Below are 16,262 nucleotides of genomic sequence, written 5' to 3' on the forward strand. Positions count from 1 at the left end.
CCCTCCCCATCTGCTGGGGACCCCACTTCCCCCACCCGCCGCCTGCAACCCCCGGTCGCCCCCGGGATACCCCCAATACCCCAGAATGGTTTAGTCCACAGTCACATCAATGTTTATTCCCGGAGCCCAGGTCCCACACAGTCTGTGACACTCCCACCCCCTCCCCTTTCCACACCTTGAAGTGGCCCGGGGCCGAGCCCCACCTCTGGCTTGGCTCAGCCAATCCATGCCCGGCTTTCAAGAATCTCATTTGCATTTCCGGGAGTTTCTGTCCAATGGAAAGGCAGCACCCAGCTCCCTCCTGACGGGGCGGTACTCCCGGTGGACTGCACCACTCTTGGGATCCAAGAATGGGGGGAGAGCACTTCCGCCAAGGTCCCAGTGACAAGGGGGACATCTCCCCTCCAGGCAGGGTGGGGAGTTCAGCGGAAGAGGGGGTTCTGGCCATGGAAGAGGCCCAGCAGCCCGCTGTCTGGGGTAGGCTCCTTGATGATCTTTTGGATCTGTAGGGAGAAAGAAGGAGGGGTCAGATCCAAGGGGTTAGGTCTCCATTTTCATCTCCCTTCTTGGCAGCAACTGGCCAAACCAAACACTCCCTCTTCTCAAAACTTTTCCTGGGGCCTCCCTTTCATCTTAGCCATCAGTGTTAGCTCCTGATCACCTGTCAGCTTGTCCACCTTGCTGGCTTGGACCACTAAGGGTGACAGACTGTCCTGGGGCTTCTAGCCTACACCTGTTCCTTATTAAGTAATCTCACCTCTCCTAGCCCTCAACTCAGATCCAGCCCACACCTTGCCCCTCAAGTCTGGACTCACAAACTTGACCTCTCAGCCTCATTGTCCCCAACCCCAGCCACATCAGTAGACAGCTTGAGCCTCTCTTGCACTGCCTTCTCATGCGCTGCACCCATCAGCAATGCCTGTCATGCTGACCTTCAGAAAATAAAAAACAGAAATAAGCAAAGCCTGTACCCTTGCTGCCTCCACCCTGGTTTCCCTCCCTCCTGCCATAAATCCATTGGCCACCCAGGCTCAATCCCAGATCTGACCGTATCCAGCTCCCCTTTGTAGAACCCCCACGGCTGCCTCTTCCCATCCCCAGCAACGTCTTTGGGAAGACTCTTCCTTGCCTCCCTGCTCCTACACTCACCAAGCACTCACATGCCCTGCTATGGTTCCCTGAGTAAGTCAAGTTCAGTCCCACTTCCAGGCCTTTGCCTTAGCTGTTTCCTCCGCCAGGAAAACTTTTTGGATGACTGGCACCTCCCCTTTCAACCCTTCGCTTTTTCTTTCTTTTCTTTTTTGGCTGCCCTGTGGCATATGGAGTTCCCAGGTCAGGGATCAGATTCAAATGTAGCTGGAGCAACACCGGATCCTTTAACCCACTGCGCAGAGCTAGGGACTAACTTGCCTCAGGAGACACCGCTGAGCCCATTGCACCACAGCGGGAACTCCTCAGGTCTTCACTTTAAGGCCATCCCCAGGAGGGTCCTTCCTGGTGCCAGCCTCCATCTTTTTTCTCACATACTCCACACATTCCCCACCCTGCCCCCACCTCTAGGCCACAAGGTGAAATTGAAGATGGATTATCTTTTACCATTGCCCCTGGACCTGGCACAGTGGCCGGCATATAGTAGGTGTTCAATAAACGCTCAACAGAAGTGAACTAAGAGGAAGGGAAGAGGCAGACCACAGAGGGCTGAGACTCTCAAGTTCAGGCCAAGGGTGTGAAACTATGGGGCTACCTGGTCAGATACGGGTACTAGGAAGGCCACTCTGGTGGTAGGTGTAGAGGCTGGACTTGATGCCAGAATGGAGAAGGGTGGATGGGAAAGGGTCAAAGGGCTCCCATCTACAGGGTCCCTGCTGGACTGTTCTTTCCCACCTGCCTGGCTCCCTCCCATCTTCACCCAACTCTAAAATCACCTTCTCCCAGGAGGCCACAGGACCACCTTAGGCCACCCCCTCTCTGCACACCCGGCCCCCCAGCCTGCTTCATCTCTACGGTCCTCGTGGCTGCGGGACAGCTTCTCCTTTCACTGACTGACGGTGTTGACCTGCAGTCTTCCCTTCGGGGTTCAGTACCTCCTTGAACTGGGGATGGGCGGCATCACCCACGAGCTGCAGAATGAGCCCCTCACTGGTGGAGAGAAAGGCGCCGCTCTGCCGCATCCGGGACAGAGCCACCAGCCGGTCCACCTGGCTGCAAGGGGGAGGGGGGGTGTGGGCGCCTTGGTCTGGACACCCAGACACCTGGCAGACTCAGCAGGGATCCCACCCCCTGGTTCTTCCTGGGTACCCCCACCCCACCCCACAGGCACACCACCCTTTGGGGAGACCCTCTCACCTGCGGGAGGTGCAGGCATCTACTACCACATGGACCTGCAGCCCTTGGTCCAGGAGATCCAGGGCAGTGTGCTGGGCACAGAAAGAGGTCAGGGCCAACCCCGCAACCCCAGGCAAGACAAGGGTCCTGGCTGAGTGACTGGGGAGCCAGGGTGGGGATAAGGGAGGCTCAGATGGGGGCAGGAGCTCCCTGGATGACAACGGGATCCTAGGCAGGATGGGAGCAAGAGGTAGAGAGGGGTCCCGAATGAAGGGGAAAGCCTCAGGTCGGGAGGGGGTCCTGGGTCAGGAAGGGGAGGATAGAGGGCTCTGGATCAGGAGGGCCTCCTTTTCAGGCTGAGGCGATCCCCCGTGTGGAGGGAGGGGCTGGGGTCCACGGGGATCTCACCAAGATACAGGCTTGTGTCTCCAAGCCACACAGGAGTACAGAGCGCAGCTGGGGCCGCGCATCCAGCTCGTGTTGCACCACAGGCACCATGCTGAAGCAGGTCTTGGGCCGTGGCTGCAGGCCCTTGGCCCCCAGCTCGGGTACCGTGGGCCCCAGGCCTTGCGGGTACTGCTCAGTCAGCACCACAGGCACATCCAGCAGCCGGGCCACCTTGGGTGGGAGTGAGGAACAAAGGTCTGGGCCCAAGGGAGGGGCTGGGGGCCTGACCTCTTAGGTCTGAGGGAGGAGGGGCTGGGGCCCGACTCCCGGGTCTGAGGGAGGAGGGGCTGGGGGCTGGACCCCCAGGTCAGAGGGTGGAGGAGGGGGTTATACCTTGAGCATGCGGGCAGCCACAGAGACGATCTGGGGAAAGTACAAGGTGTGGCGGAACTTCTCCTGCATGTCACACAGGAAAAGGATGGATGATCCAGGGACAACCCGTCCCAGGCCAGGCCTCACGGCTGCCATGTCCTGGGGTGCGCAGAGGGCGTGGGATCAGGCAGGGAGGGGCTTCTTGCATGTCCAAGGTCCATGCCATTAGATGCTAGGTTCCAACTGTGGTCCTCTCCGCCCGCCGCCCGCCCCCGGGAGGAAAGCAGGCATGAGAGGGAAGAGTCCTGCCCATGGCCCTCTGTCAGGAGCAGAGGGAGCACCCCCGCTGCACTGGCCCCTCCTCCAAGACCTGGGGGGAGTGGCAGCACCCCGGGATCCTTCAAGTCTGACTGCTTCCTCTGAAGCACAGTTTACCCATGTGGAAACTGTGCCAGCTCAACTCCCCCTGAGTCTTAGAAGGGCTGGTACCCATACAGTGGACTATTATTCAGCCATAAAAAGGAATGAAGTGCCGAAAAGGCCACAGCATGGAGGACCCTCACGGTGATGCTGAGGCCGGTCACACAAGACCACACGCAGGAGTCCATTTACAAGAAATGCCCCAATGGTTGAGTCCATGGAGATAGGGTGGTGGTGCTTCCACCCTGGGGTGGGGGGTTGTGGGAAGGGAATGAGGAGGGGGTACAGCATTTCTGTGTGGGGAGATGGAACATTCTGGAACTAGATAGTAGTGATTGTTAAACAATATTATGAACATACTAAATGCCTCTTAATTGTACACTTTACAATGGTCAAGGAGTTCCCATCGTGGCTCAGTGGTAATGAACCTGCCTAGGATCCGTGAGAAAAAGGGTTCGATCCCTGGCCTTGCTCAGTGGGTTAAGGATCCGGTGTTGCTGTGAGCTGTGGTGTAGGTTGCAGATGTGGCTCGGATCTGGCGTTGCTGTGGCTCTGGCTTAGGCCGGCGGCTACAGCTCTGATTCCACCCCTAGCCTGGGAACCTCCATATGCCGTGGGTGTGGCCCTAAAAAGACCAGGGGAAAAAAAAAAGTCAAGATTGTAAATTTTAGGTTATGTATGTTTTACTACAATTAAAAAAAAAAGAAACAAGAGTTCCTGTTGTGGCTCAGTGGAAATGAATCTGATCCATGAGGTCACAGGTTTGATCCCTGACCTCGCTCAGTGGATTAAGGATCCAGCGTTGCCACGAACTGTGGTGTAGGCTGCAGATGTGGCTCAGATCTGGCATGGCTGTGGTGTAGGCCAGTGGCTACAGCTGCATTTGACCTCCAGCTGGTTACCTCCATAGGCCATGGGTGCAGCCCTAAAAATACAAAAAAAGAAACATAGGAGTTCCTGTTGTGGCTCAGCAGTAACGAACCTGACCAGCATCCATAAGGACATGGGTTCGATCCCCGGCCTTACTCTGTAGGTTAAGGATCTGGTGTTGCCATGAGCTGTGGTGCAGGCCAGCAGCTGCAGCTCCGATTAAACCCCTAGCCTGGGAACTTCCATGTGCTGTGGGTGCGGCCCTAAAAAGACCAAAAAAAAAAGAAATATAAAAATTAAGGAGGGTGCCGGTAGAACCACCTGGCCCAAGATGGCCAATGTCATGCAGGGACTACAGGGTTGACTGCTTCCACCCCCACCAGAGCACTTGGGCTCTGGACTCCCTGCGTCCCACCTGTCCCACCCACGTACTTGTGTCTCTGGGTCCTGAGTTACAGCACAAATGGGAGTTCTGGCTTCTGTCTGCAGCCCTCTGTGTGCTTACTCATTTATTTGTTAATTTATTTAGGAAAGCTGGTTTTTTTGTTTTTTTTTTTTGTCTTTTTTGTCTTTTTTGCCATTTCTTGGGCCGCTCCCGCGGCATATGGAGGTTCCCGGGCTAGGGGTTGAATCGGAGCTGTAGCTGCCAGCCTACGCCAGAGCCATAGCAATGCAGGATCCGAGCCGCGTCTGCGACCTACACCACAGCTCACGGCAACGCCAGATCGTTAACCCACTGAGCAAGGGCAGGGACCGAACCTGCAACCTCATGGTTCCTAGTCGGATTCGTTAACCACTGCGCCACGACGGGAACTCCCCAGGAAAGCTGTTTTTGCTAATTTACTAATTTATTTAGTAAGCTGTGTGCTTAGTCCTTTATTTGTTAACTTACTTAGGAAAGGAGACCCTGTGGACCCTGCCGAGGGCAAGCAGGCTGCTGCTGGGAGGTTTCAGTCCCCAAGGGTGTTTGTGATTCGTGTGTGAATGGAGAAAATGTGTTCAATGTGTGATGCATCTAGAATTTAAAACCTTAAACTAGCGGATGGCTAACACGGTGAATTTTGTTATGTGAATTGTGTCTGAAAAAACCAAGTGGAATGGAAACTCAAAACCAAAACCACACTGAATTAATCACATAAGTACAACTGCGATCAGTGCTAGGATTTCTGGGGACCCTGATCTATCCTGGCAGGGCCAGCAGGGTCGTGTAGGAGGAAGAAGAGAGAGAAAACAGACTTTTTGAAAACACAGAGCTGGCCCCTTTCCTTCCCTGTCTCAGCTCTGCCCAGTCCCGAAGGGCTACTCTCTGTCCTGAGGACTAAAAGGTTCCCTGCTCCCTCAAGGCACTGAGGCCCATCCAGGCGCAGCGCCTTTGCCCTGACCCTAACCCTAGTACTACCCTAACCCTACCTGCAGTGCTCTTCTCCTCGTTCGGGTTCATGACCTTAACTCTCCAGGACACAGGAGGGACAGGGTCAGGTGTGGGCGGGGGCGCTGGAATGTCCGAAAGCCTGCGACAGGCGTCCATAGTAATGAGGAGCGCCCCTCTGGGCTGGTAGGAGTGTGGATCGCAACACCCCCTACAGAGAATCATGTGGCCACACTTATCAAAAGTATAGACACACAGACCCTCTGACCCAGAGCACTCACTCCTAAGCATCCTGCAGACACACCTGTGAAATGACACAAAGTTATTCACTGTGGCACAAGGCCATTCATGACAGCACAAGGGTATTCATTATGGGGCTTTCCATAATGGAGCAGAAATAAAGACTAGAGAATAAGCATAGAAATAAATCTAGAAGTTCCCATTGTGTATCATTGACCCCCTAGCCTGGAAACCTCCATATACTGTGAGTGAGGCCCTAAAAAGACAAAAAAAAGACAGAAAAAAAAAAAAGGCGTACTAGTGTGGATAGCAATGCTCTTCTTTGTGCGGAGGGGGGGGGGGGAAGAGATGTGGTGAAGTGTTCCAGTCGGTATCTGGCAGGAACATCGGGAGCATGTGTTCCTGCAGAGACAGACCTCTGAGAGCAGAGTGTGAAGGTCATTTAATTTTCACTGGGTACTGTTCTGTTCCTTAGGAATTTTGGACAATGTGTAACAGGTCCCCTCGTCAGAAATAAATACAATGGGGGGGCAGTGATGAAGGGGCTGCTAGGGGGCCTTCTGGAGTGTGTGTGGTTTCTGGATTTGGATACTGTCCCCACCAAACAGTTCTTTTTACGGCTGCACCCACTGGCATATGGAGGTTCCCAGGCTAGGGGTCTAAATGGAGATGTACCGCCGGCCTACACCACAGCCACAGCAAGGCAGGATCGGAGCCACATCTGCCACCTACACCACAGCTCACAGGGCGGGATCCTTAACCCCCTGAGCCACAACAGGAACCCCCAGACGGTTCTCTTTGTGAAAAGTTATTTGAGCCGTGTCTGGTGATTTGGACGTTTGCCTACCTATGCGGTGTATCTCCAGGGGCTGTGGACCAGGTGGGCAAGGGCAGGAGGACAGGGAGGAGGGGGCAGGACAGACAGATTCCAGGGGTCGAGTCGTGGGGATGGGAGAAGAAGGAAGATCCCTAGGTTTCCAGACTTCCGAGGAAGGCAGGGTCCAGGGACTAGCTGGAGGCCTGGAAAGGGGAACTAATTTGGGGGAGAATATGAAAAAGGTGGGGAAGGGATCTGGGCTGGAGATAGGTTTTGGGGGTGCCCTGGGGGAGTGATAAGAATCTGTGTGTGGAGAGAGTCCAAGGCCAGAGAAGGAGGGGTGGCCCCAGGTGGGCGGCAACCTCAGGAAGGAATGGGCGGTTTCAATCCCCACGAGGCCGGAACCCGGCTGTGTGATCTTAGGCAAGTTTCCCGCTCTGTCTGAGCCTCGGTTTCCTCCTTGGGGAAGTGGGGGCCAAACACATGCGCCACGCAGGGATGGCGCAGAAACTTGGCGGAGAGGCAGAAGCGACCCGAGTCCCTAGCGAGCCCAGGCAAGAGTCCTCCCCCCGCTGTGTGACCTTGGCTCCAGATGTCCCCGTAGCGCTCAGTTTTGTCACCATCAAGGCGGGAGGTCAGCCCCCATCAGCGCCGGAGGGGCCTTACCCGAGAGCGCGGGGACTGAGCCTAGCCCGCCCTACGCGAGTGCGGCCTGGAGTCACTCACCTCTCGCAGGCCAGAGTCCGCCCCCTCAAGTCCTCCCGCTGAGTTCCCAGGCCGGGGTCAATGTGTGGAGCAGTTGGGACACGTGGCCCGCCCCTGCTCGGCCCGCGTCCCGCCCACCCGGGCCGAGCCGCCCAATGGGCACTCGCTTAGCTCTACTCCGCTCACGCTCTCAGCCAATCCTCAAGCGCCGCTACTTCTCCTTCGTGGGGAGGCCGTATGGGCAGGGCTGTTCGTCTTGAGAGCGTGATTGGCCAGCTGGGAGTCCGACCAATGGAGAGGCGTCAGTGGCGTGAGTGGCGGGCCTAAGGCGGAGCCGCGCGGAGTGGACGGCGAATTTGGACTTCGGCTGCGGAGGTGGCTGGGTCGCCCCAGTCCGGCTGTAACTGTCGGACCTCGGGGGCCGAGAGGGAGGGAGGGACGGGTGGTGCCCAGGACGGGGACCTCAGGTTCGATCCCTGGCCCTTCAGTCTAAGAGATCCAAGCACTTTGCAGGAAAGGGTAAAGGCTCGAAGGAGCCGTGAACTTAAGATCCTGCCTCTTCTCGTTTGTTCTCCGTGGTGTGTCAATATCCCCATCTTACAGCGCCTGCTTCCTAGGGTGGCGTTTGCGATAGTTACACCGTTCTTGGAAATGGGGTTGAGAGAAAGACTGAATTGCCCATCAGTCTTGGAGTAAAATCCAAACTCTCCCAATTCATAGTCGCCTTTGTCAGCCTCTCGACCTCACCTCTTCCCATGCGCTCCACTTCAGACACGTTGGCCTCCTTTGCTGTTCCCCCAGTGTCCCACCCCAGGGCCTTTGCCCGAGCTAGTCTCTTTGCCTGGAATACCAGACTTGCACAGGGCCAGCTCCTTCTTGTCATTCAGGGTCTTCTCTGACCACCCTACATCAAGTGGCCCCGCAATCTGGTTGCTGTTTTATTTTCTTCACAAACCTAATTGTGGTCTGGAATTGGAAATTTATCTTGCGTTTAAAAAATGTATGGAGGAGTTTCCATTGTGACTCAGCAGGTTAGGGACGAGCATTGTCTGTGAGCACCCTCGCTCCGTGGGTTAAGGATCCAGCATTGCTGAAAGCCACCGCGTAGGTCGCAGACGTGGCTTGGATTTGACCCCTGGCCTCGAAACTTCAGTGTGCCATAGGTTCAGCCGAAAAGCGGGGGAAAAAGAGATGTGTGGGTGTGCATTTATTTTCAGTCCCCTCATTTTACCCCCACCCCCACCCCATGTGAAGTCCACAAGGGCAGTGATCTTGTCTGTTTTATTCACTTCTGAATCCTCGGCACCGAAACCTGGGCCTGGCATGTAGTAGGTGATCGACAAGTCTTTGGGAATAAGTTAAAGTAGACCAGACACTGGGCAGAGATGAACCAGGGTAAGAGGGACCGGGAAGGACAGTTGCCAAGGAGGTGGGGCTAGGAAGAAAGAAGGAAGAAGCTGGGCGAGGGGGCAGAGAGAGAGTGCACAGGCGCGGAGCCCCCATCCCCGCCCCAAGTGGCTGTAGTGGGGCACTGGACCTAGGAGAGGACCCACGAGGCCATGGTCAGAGGTGGGAGTCTGGGCTTGGTTCATTTTCCGAGGGGCTGCCAGCAGGGGAGTGACTGGGACATGGGACTCCTGGCAGGGGCAGGGGGTGTGTGCAGCTGAAGAGCTGTCATGGTGGGGGGGCTCTGGTTGTCTGGGAGCCTGGGCTGAGTTGTGGTTGGGTATCATGGGGGAGCAGGTCCCCAGCCTTCAGAGATCCCCTGGGAGATCTCCTGCCTGCCCACCCAGACCCCTCCAGGAGCCAAGAGCTCATCCCCTCCCCTCAGGGAATAAGGGAGCAGGGGACTGAAGAAGTGTGGATCCTGCCTCGGTTCTGGCTGGCCCCCCACACAGTGGAACAGGTCGGATGGCACTGAGGGACACTCTGGGACCAGCACAATGTCATCAAAGAGGTCGAGGGTGGAGGTACCCAGGGCAGCCAGACTCAGGCTGGGGCTGGCGTGGGGTGCCTCCATGGGGGCCACAGCACAGGCCACCCCCAGGAAAGGGGATGGAGGTGGCAGGGGTGGCCTTCGGGGCAGCGGTCTCTGGGGAGGCGCCTCCTGAGACAGGATGGACATGGCCAGGCGCTGGGTGGCAGCTTCGATCTTGTCAAACTGCCTGCAGGGAGAGATGGGCATTAGCTGGGTGACCATGAAGGATTCCTGCCCTGTTTGCTATCCTAGGAGGGGCTTGTCCTTTCTCTCCCTCCCCATTTTTCTTTTCTCTGCTAGTGTCTCTGCCCCTGGGTCCATTTTCTTGAGTCTGACAATTCAGTCTTTCTAACCCCATTCATAGGGAAGCTCTGAACAGGTGTGAAGTTTGTGTACTGCACAAGGCAGCACATCTAGTCCAGCACTATCCACTTTTTTGACATTTAGGTTTATTATGACCACCATATAAATGCATTCTATATGTATTCCAACATATAAACCTAAAACATATCATAAGAAAAGGATGCCTTTAAAAATTTTCTTGGAGTTCCCTTGTGGTGCAGTAGGTTAAGGCTCTGGTGTTGTCACTGCAGTGGCCTGGGTTGCTGCTGTGGTGCAGGTTCGATCCCTAGCCTGGGAACTTCTATATGCTGCAGAGGTGACCGAAGAAAATATATTTGTTTCACACAAAGGCGCACTGGACTGAGAGTGCCATGAGAGCAGTGATGCCCTGCGGATTCTACTTCCTAGACAGTTACGAATCCGCCTCTCCACCAACCCTGGGTGGGGTCCCCCAGCCCCCCCTCCCACCTGGATGACTTCAGTAGCTACTGCACGGGTCTCCCCTCAGTATTCCTGCCCCCTCGGTAGCAATACAGGCAAATCGCACAAACTGCTAGGGACGGAATTGTGTCCCCCTGAAGTTCACATTTTAAAGTTTTAACCCCCAGGATTAAAATGTGAGAATGTGACTGTATTTGGAGATAGGGTCTTTAGAGAGGTGATTAAGTTATAATGACATCATCTGGGAGGTCCCTCATCCGGTGAAAGGATAATAGGGCACACAGAGGGATGACCGTGTGAGATGCCGCGGAGAGAGGCCTCTCCCTGCCGACACCTTGATCTCAGACTTCCGCCTCCAGCATCAGGCGAAAGTGCGTGTCTGTTGTATCCAGTCTGTGGTGTCTGATTGTGGAAGCGCTAGCAGATTAAAGCGAAAACATACTGTGGAACAAAAGTGATGCGTCTTAGGATCAGCTGCTACGTGGAGTTCCCTTTGTGGCTCAGAAATGAAACTGACTAGGATCTATGAGGATGTGGGTTTGATCCCTGGCCTCGCTCAGTGGGTAAAGGATCCCGCATTGCCACAAACTGTGGTGTAGTTTGCAGATGAAGCTTGGATCCAGTGTTGGTATGGCTGTGGTGCAGGCTGGCAGCTGCAGCTATGATTCAACCCCTGGCCCGGGAACTTCCATATGCAGGTGTGGCCCTAAAAAGGGAAAAAAAAAAAAGAAGAAGAAGAAGAAGAAAAGAAATCAGTGACTATGTGACTCCATTTAAATGAAATTCAGAACCAGACTAACGTGGAAGTTCCCCCTTAAGTGGGTTAAGGATCTGGTGTTGCTGCAGCTGTGACTTAGGCCAGTGTGGGTTTCATCGCTGGCTGGGGAATTTCCAATGCCAAAGGTGAGGCCAAAAAAAGAAAAAAAAAAAAAAAAAAAAAGGCTAACTTGTATTTCCCTTGTAGCTCAGCCATTAAGGGTCTGGCATTGTCACTGCTGTGGCTCTGGTCACTGCTGCAGTGCGGGTTCAGTCTCTGGCCTGGGAACTTCCACATGCTGTGGCTGCAGGCCCCCCCACCCCCAGCACGTATCTGAGGGATTTCCTGTTGTGGCTCAGTGGGTTAAGAACCCAACACAGTGTCCGTGAGGATGCATGGTCAATCCCTGGCCTTGCTCAGTGGGTGAAGGATGCAGCGTTGCTGTGAGCTTCGACGTAGGTTGCAGATGCAGCTCAGATGCAGTGTTGCTGTGGCTGCGGTGTAGGCCGGCAACTGCAGCTCCCACCTGACCGCTGGCCCTGGGAACTTCCATATGCCGCAAGCGCAGCTGTAAAAAACCCAAAAAGTATCTGATACTGTGTGATGGTTCCTAGGCAATGCCCAGAACAGGCAAACCCCAGGAGACACAGCAGACTGGTGGTTACTAGGTTCTGGGGGAGGGAGGATGGGGAGAGAATGCTAACGGGTGGTGCCGCGTTGCCTTTGGAGGTGATGAAAATGTCCCAGAACTGGATGGGGGTGATGGGTGTAAACATTATGAATTTTCAAAACGCCCCTGAATTGTGCACTTTAAAATGGCCCAAATAGTGAATTTTACGTTATGTATGTTTTACCATGTGAAGAAAAAAAAAAAGTATCTGGCCCTTAAATAAGTCAGTGATAGCTGCCGCTCTGAGACTGTCTTTGATGCTGAGGAGGATAGTTATGCTCTGAGTCGTGTGCCAGGGAAAGTTTTCAGCCGTGACAGGTCAGGTTCAATGACAGAGAAACCGTGTGGGGAGGACTGACTTAAGATGCACAACTGGAGTTCCCACTGTGGCACAGTGGGTTAAGAACCTGACTGCAGTGGTTTGGGTTGCTGTGGAGGTGTGGGTTTGATCTCCAGCCCAGTGCAGTGGGGCTAAGGATCCAATGTTGCTGTCGCTGCAGCTCAGATTCAATCCCTGGCCCCAGGAACTTCCATATCCAGTGGGTACGGCCCTTTAAAGGAAAAGAAAAAAAAAAGAAAAAAAAAAAAAAAGGATTCACAACAACTACGTGCCATGTATGGTCCCTGACTTGAACAAACTTAAGTATAAATGGTGTTTAGAGCTCAAGAGTCGTGCCATTTGCGATTTACTCTCAAGAGTTTGAACATTCAGATGAAGGAAATATGCTATGTTTTGGACAGCAGAATCTGTGCGATGATACATGAGCGACCAAATAGGCAATGCCTCTCAAACTTGAGCGGACAACAGGACACCTGCAGGACTTGTAGAAACAGAGGTTCCTGGGCCCGAGTTTTGGTCCTGCAGGTCTGGGGCGGAGTCCGAGAATTTGCATTTCTAACATGCCCAGTTGATGCTGAGATGCTAATGTGGCTGGTCCAGGGACCACCTTTTGAGTCATGCTGCATCAGACGACTGTCCTGACTTTTCTGCAGGTTTGAAAAATGTTCCCGAAAGTTAAACATCCATAGCATAGGTGGGAGGGTGTTCCTGAGGGAATAGGGCCTGAGGGAGCAGGGAGGGAGGAGGAGCCTGTGGGTGGGAAGATGCTGAGGAGAGCTTGCCTCTGACCTGGATCTTCTCAGGCTGAGCTTGATGCCCATGGCAGTTGCTTCCGAGCTACCTGGGCTGCCCTCCAGGCCACTGGCTGGTGGCCTGGGTCTCTGTGGAGCATATGGCAGAACCAGGTATGGGGGCAGGGATGTCTGAGGTGCTACCACAGAGAAGTTGGCCCTTTGAAGCAGGGGTCAGACAAGGAGCCTGGGAGGCCAGCAGCTGGCATTGGCACACCTCCTGGGGCACGATCCGGGGCCAAGTGGGAGGAGCCACCTCCTTACAGAAATGCAGGTCTTTGGGCAAATCACTTTGCCTCTCTGTGCCTCAGGGTGCTCATCTAAAAAACAAGGGTAAGAGTTCCCGTCACGGCTCAGTGGTTAACGAATCCGACGAGCATCTGTGAGGACGCAGGTTCGATCCCTGGCCTTGCTCAGTGGGTGAAGGATCCGGCCTTGCTGTGAGCTGGGGTGTAGGTCAGCAACTACAGCTCCAATTCAGCACCTAGCCTGGGAAACTCCATATGCAGTCCTAAAAACCAAAGCAAAGCAAAGAAAAAGAAAGTAAAGTAAAGTAAAATAAAAGAGTTATAAGAGCACCTACCTCCTAGGGTTCCAGTCAGGGATTGAAAAATAAAATAAAATAAGAGAGTTATAAGAGCACCTACCTCCTAGGGTTCCTGTCAGGGGTTAATGAGTTCCTCCTCACTGTATGTGAGTATGTGAGTTAAAACTAAAGTACTTAGAACAGTGCCAGGCACGTACTAAGCGTCAGGTAAATTTTAGCTACGAGCATCACCACCCTCCTCCTCCTCCTCCTCTTTATCGTCACCCTTAGCACCCTCGTCGCCATCAGCATCCTCCTCATCTTCATCCTCCTCCTCCTCCTCACCATCCTCCTCATCTTCATCCTTGTCTTCATCCTCATTGCCATCAGCATCCTCCTCCTCCTCGCCATCGTCACCACTGGCACGCCACCCTCACCCTCACCCTCACCACCACCACCAGGGCCATCACGCCCTCCTCCTCCTCGCCATCATCGCCGTCATCAAATCCTTGAGATGCTGCACCCCGGCAGGGCCGCACAGTGGCCCAGAGCGCGGGCTCTGCGCTCAGACGGCCTGGGGTTATGTCAGCTCTCTGTGGAGCCTTGGGCAGACCATCACACCTCCCTGAGCTTCCTTGTCCATAGCAGAGAGAAAAGACAACCTACGGCGGGGTTGCCGGGAGCACTGAGGCAGAGGGCGTGTCAAGGACTTAGAACAGTGCGCCTGGCATACAGCAGGTGCTGTCAACATGACGACTTGCTACTCATGTTGCAACAGAACAAAGGGTGGGGGAAAATGTATACAAGTAAGAGGAACTTGGTCCCCAGGCGGTACAGCGGAAAAAAAACTAAATAATACGAGGGAAAAAATGACTCCTTGGGTTCTCTTGTGGCACAGTGGGTTAAGGATCTGGCACTATCACTGCAGCAGCTTGGGTTGTTGCTCTGGTGCAGGTTCGATCCCTGGCCCAGGAATGTCCATGTGCTGTAATCGTGGCAGAAAAAAAAGTGACTGTTGCAGGGTGAAGCGAAAGCGCAGGGCAAGGTGGGGTGGCACCAGGTGGGTGTGAGAAGGACAGGCTGAGCAGAGACCTGAAGGGGCAGAGGTCTCCATCCGCATTCCCAGAGCCAGGAAGAGCATGTGCAAAGGCCCAGAGGCTGAAGGGTGAAGGGCTATAGGGGGAGCTGAGGCTGGCAAGGGGAACGGAGCCTTTGTCCTAAGGGCGCTGAGGAGCTGGGGGACGTACATGAGCGGGAGAGGGGCCGAGTGTGGTGTGCAGGTTAGAGAGACGCTGCCTTCAAAAAGCCCTAGAGTTGGTCCTTGTCCCCACACCCCCATCCCCATCCTGGTCTGCCCCACCACCATCCCCTCGCCAGGATCAGTGTGGTAGCCTCCTTCCTGGCCTCTCAAGTCCGCCCTTGCCGCTGCGCGATCTGATCTCCGCCCAACAGCCTGAGGGGTCCTCACATCCCACCACAGCCCAGCTCAGAGCCCCACGAGGTCTCCACAGTCAGGCACCTGTTTCTCTGGAACCGAATTCCCTCCCCCTTTCGCTCTGCTCCAGCCACCCCACCTTCTTACTGGTCTCCAGACACACCGGGGCCGTTCCTGCCTCAGGGCCTTGCACCTGCTGTCCCCCTCCTGCAGTGCTCTCCTCAGATGTCCACGGGCTCCTTTCCTCATCTCCCTCAGGACTCTGCTCACGTGTGGCCTCCTCAGGGAGGCCTTCCCAGCCCCTTCCCTAAAATACCAACCCTCCCCCAGCACAGCCTCTGCAGCCCTTACCACTGTCAGACACACCATACGGTCCATAAAAATGGAGGTAAGATTTACATCATTTAAACCATCTTAAAGTGTGCAGGTCAGTGGCACTTAGGACATTCACGTTGTGCAACCACCACCTCTAATTAGTTCTAGAACGTTTCATCACCCCGGAAGGAGACCCATACCTATGAGCTATCTCTCCCCCTCCCTCCCTCCCCCAGCCCTGGCACCCACTCATCTGCTTTCTGGCTCCATGGATTTGCCTGATTTGGATATTTCACAGGATTGGAATCAGGCAATGGTGGCCTTTGTGTCTGGCTCCTTCCACGCAGCATCAGCTCTTCAAGGTGTTTGGCTTTTTGTGTGATTCTTTTTTTTTTTTTTTTGTCTTTTTGCCTTTTCTAGGGCCACTTTGAGGCATATGGAGGTTCCCAGGCTAGGGGTCGAATCAGAGCTGTAGCCACTGGCCTACGCCAGAGCCACAGCAACGCGGGATCCGAGCCGCGTCTGCAACCTATACCACAGCTCACGGCAACACTGAATCCTTAACCCACTGAGCAAGGCCAGGGATCGAACCCGCAACCTCATGGTTCCTAGTCGGATTCATTTCCGTGGCGCCACGATGGGGACTGCTGTGGTGTGATTCTTTATTTTGTCTGTCCCTCACCAGCTGCCTCCCCTCTGCATCACAAGCTCCCCGGAGGCAGAGAATTTCGTCAGCTCCAGAGGGATGGGTCTCTGGGGTGTGGCACAGTCGGCACCCAATGAATGCGTGTTGGGCTTTGACTGCATCCAGCCTCGGGGTGCACGTCCCTCTGCAGTCTCAGGGCCTGGTCTCCCCCACGCCAAGGACTCCAGCCCCACCTCCTCCCCCTCATCCACCTCCCACTCCCCTCACCTGCAGATCTGGTTGTGCAGGAACCTCCTGTGGTTGGGCCTCCTCTTGGGGGGCCGGGTCCGCCGGGGGTGCAGAGTGCGCAGCATGTGGGCGGCTGCCCCGCTCACGAAGGCACACAGCTCCAGAGGGCCAGGCTCGGAGATTCCAGGGGCTGCTGGAGCCCCGGGGTGCATGGCTGGGGTTATCTGGAGTATGTTCCTATGAGATTCTTGCTTCCCAAACCTGTGAGGAGAGAGGGGCTGCCAGGGC

The 16,262-nt window shown here is 54.9% G+C and overlaps 1 protein-coding gene across 3 annotated transcripts; it reads right to left on the bottom strand.

Annotated features, from left to right (window-relative positions):
• ISOC2 (isochorismatase domain containing 2) lies at positions 90-7,649 on the bottom strand. 3 transcript variants are annotated; one of them, XR_002344817.1, is made up of 7 exons: positions 7,527-7,649; positions 3,106-3,243; positions 2,734-2,943; positions 2,347-2,417; positions 2,085-2,202; positions 816-932; positions 370-503 (listed from the first exon to the last, which is right to left on the bottom strand). XR_002344817.1 is itself a non-coding variant. In XM_021095040.1 (6 exons), exons 2-6 carry the CDS (start codon positions 3,238-3,240, stop codon positions 423-425), a joined length of 615 nt encoding a protein of 204 aa, XP_020950699.1. In that variant the 5' UTR covers positions 3,241-3,243; positions 7,527-7,649; the 3' UTR covers positions 90-422. The 3 variants fall into 3 exon arrangements, 2 of the variants coding, with proteins under 2 accessions (XP_020950699.1, XP_020950700.1); XM_021095040.1 differs by lacking the exon at positions 816-932 and having other exon boundaries at positions 90-503; XM_021095041.1 differs by lacking the exons at positions 816-932; positions 2,734-2,943 and having other exon boundaries at positions 95-503.

This window comes from Sus scrofa, chromosome 6 (genome assembly GCF_000003025.6).
Source record: "Sus scrofa isolate TJ Tabasco breed Duroc chromosome 6, Sscrofa11.1, whole genome shotgun sequence".
Classification (NCBI taxonomy): domain Eukaryota; kingdom Metazoa; phylum Chordata; class Mammalia; order Artiodactyla; family Suidae; genus Sus; species Sus scrofa.

What these genes read in the sequence shown, in the direction of transcription:
- ISOC2 (XM_021095040.1), bottom strand. Translation starts at nt 3,240, where the DNA reads ATGGCAGCCGTGAGGCCTGGCCTGGGACGGGTTGTCCCTGGATCATCC. An exon ending in AGACACAAGCCTGTATCTTG is followed by an intron (nt 2,418 to 2,733) that starts GTGAGATCCCCG and finishes TTCTGTGCCCAG; the next exon opens with CACACTGCCCTGGATCTCCT. An exon ending in GATGCCTGCACCTCCCGCAG is followed by an intron (nt 2,203 to 2,346) that starts GTGAGAGGGTCT and finishes TCCCCCTTGCAG; the next exon opens with CCAGGTGGACCGGCTGGTGG.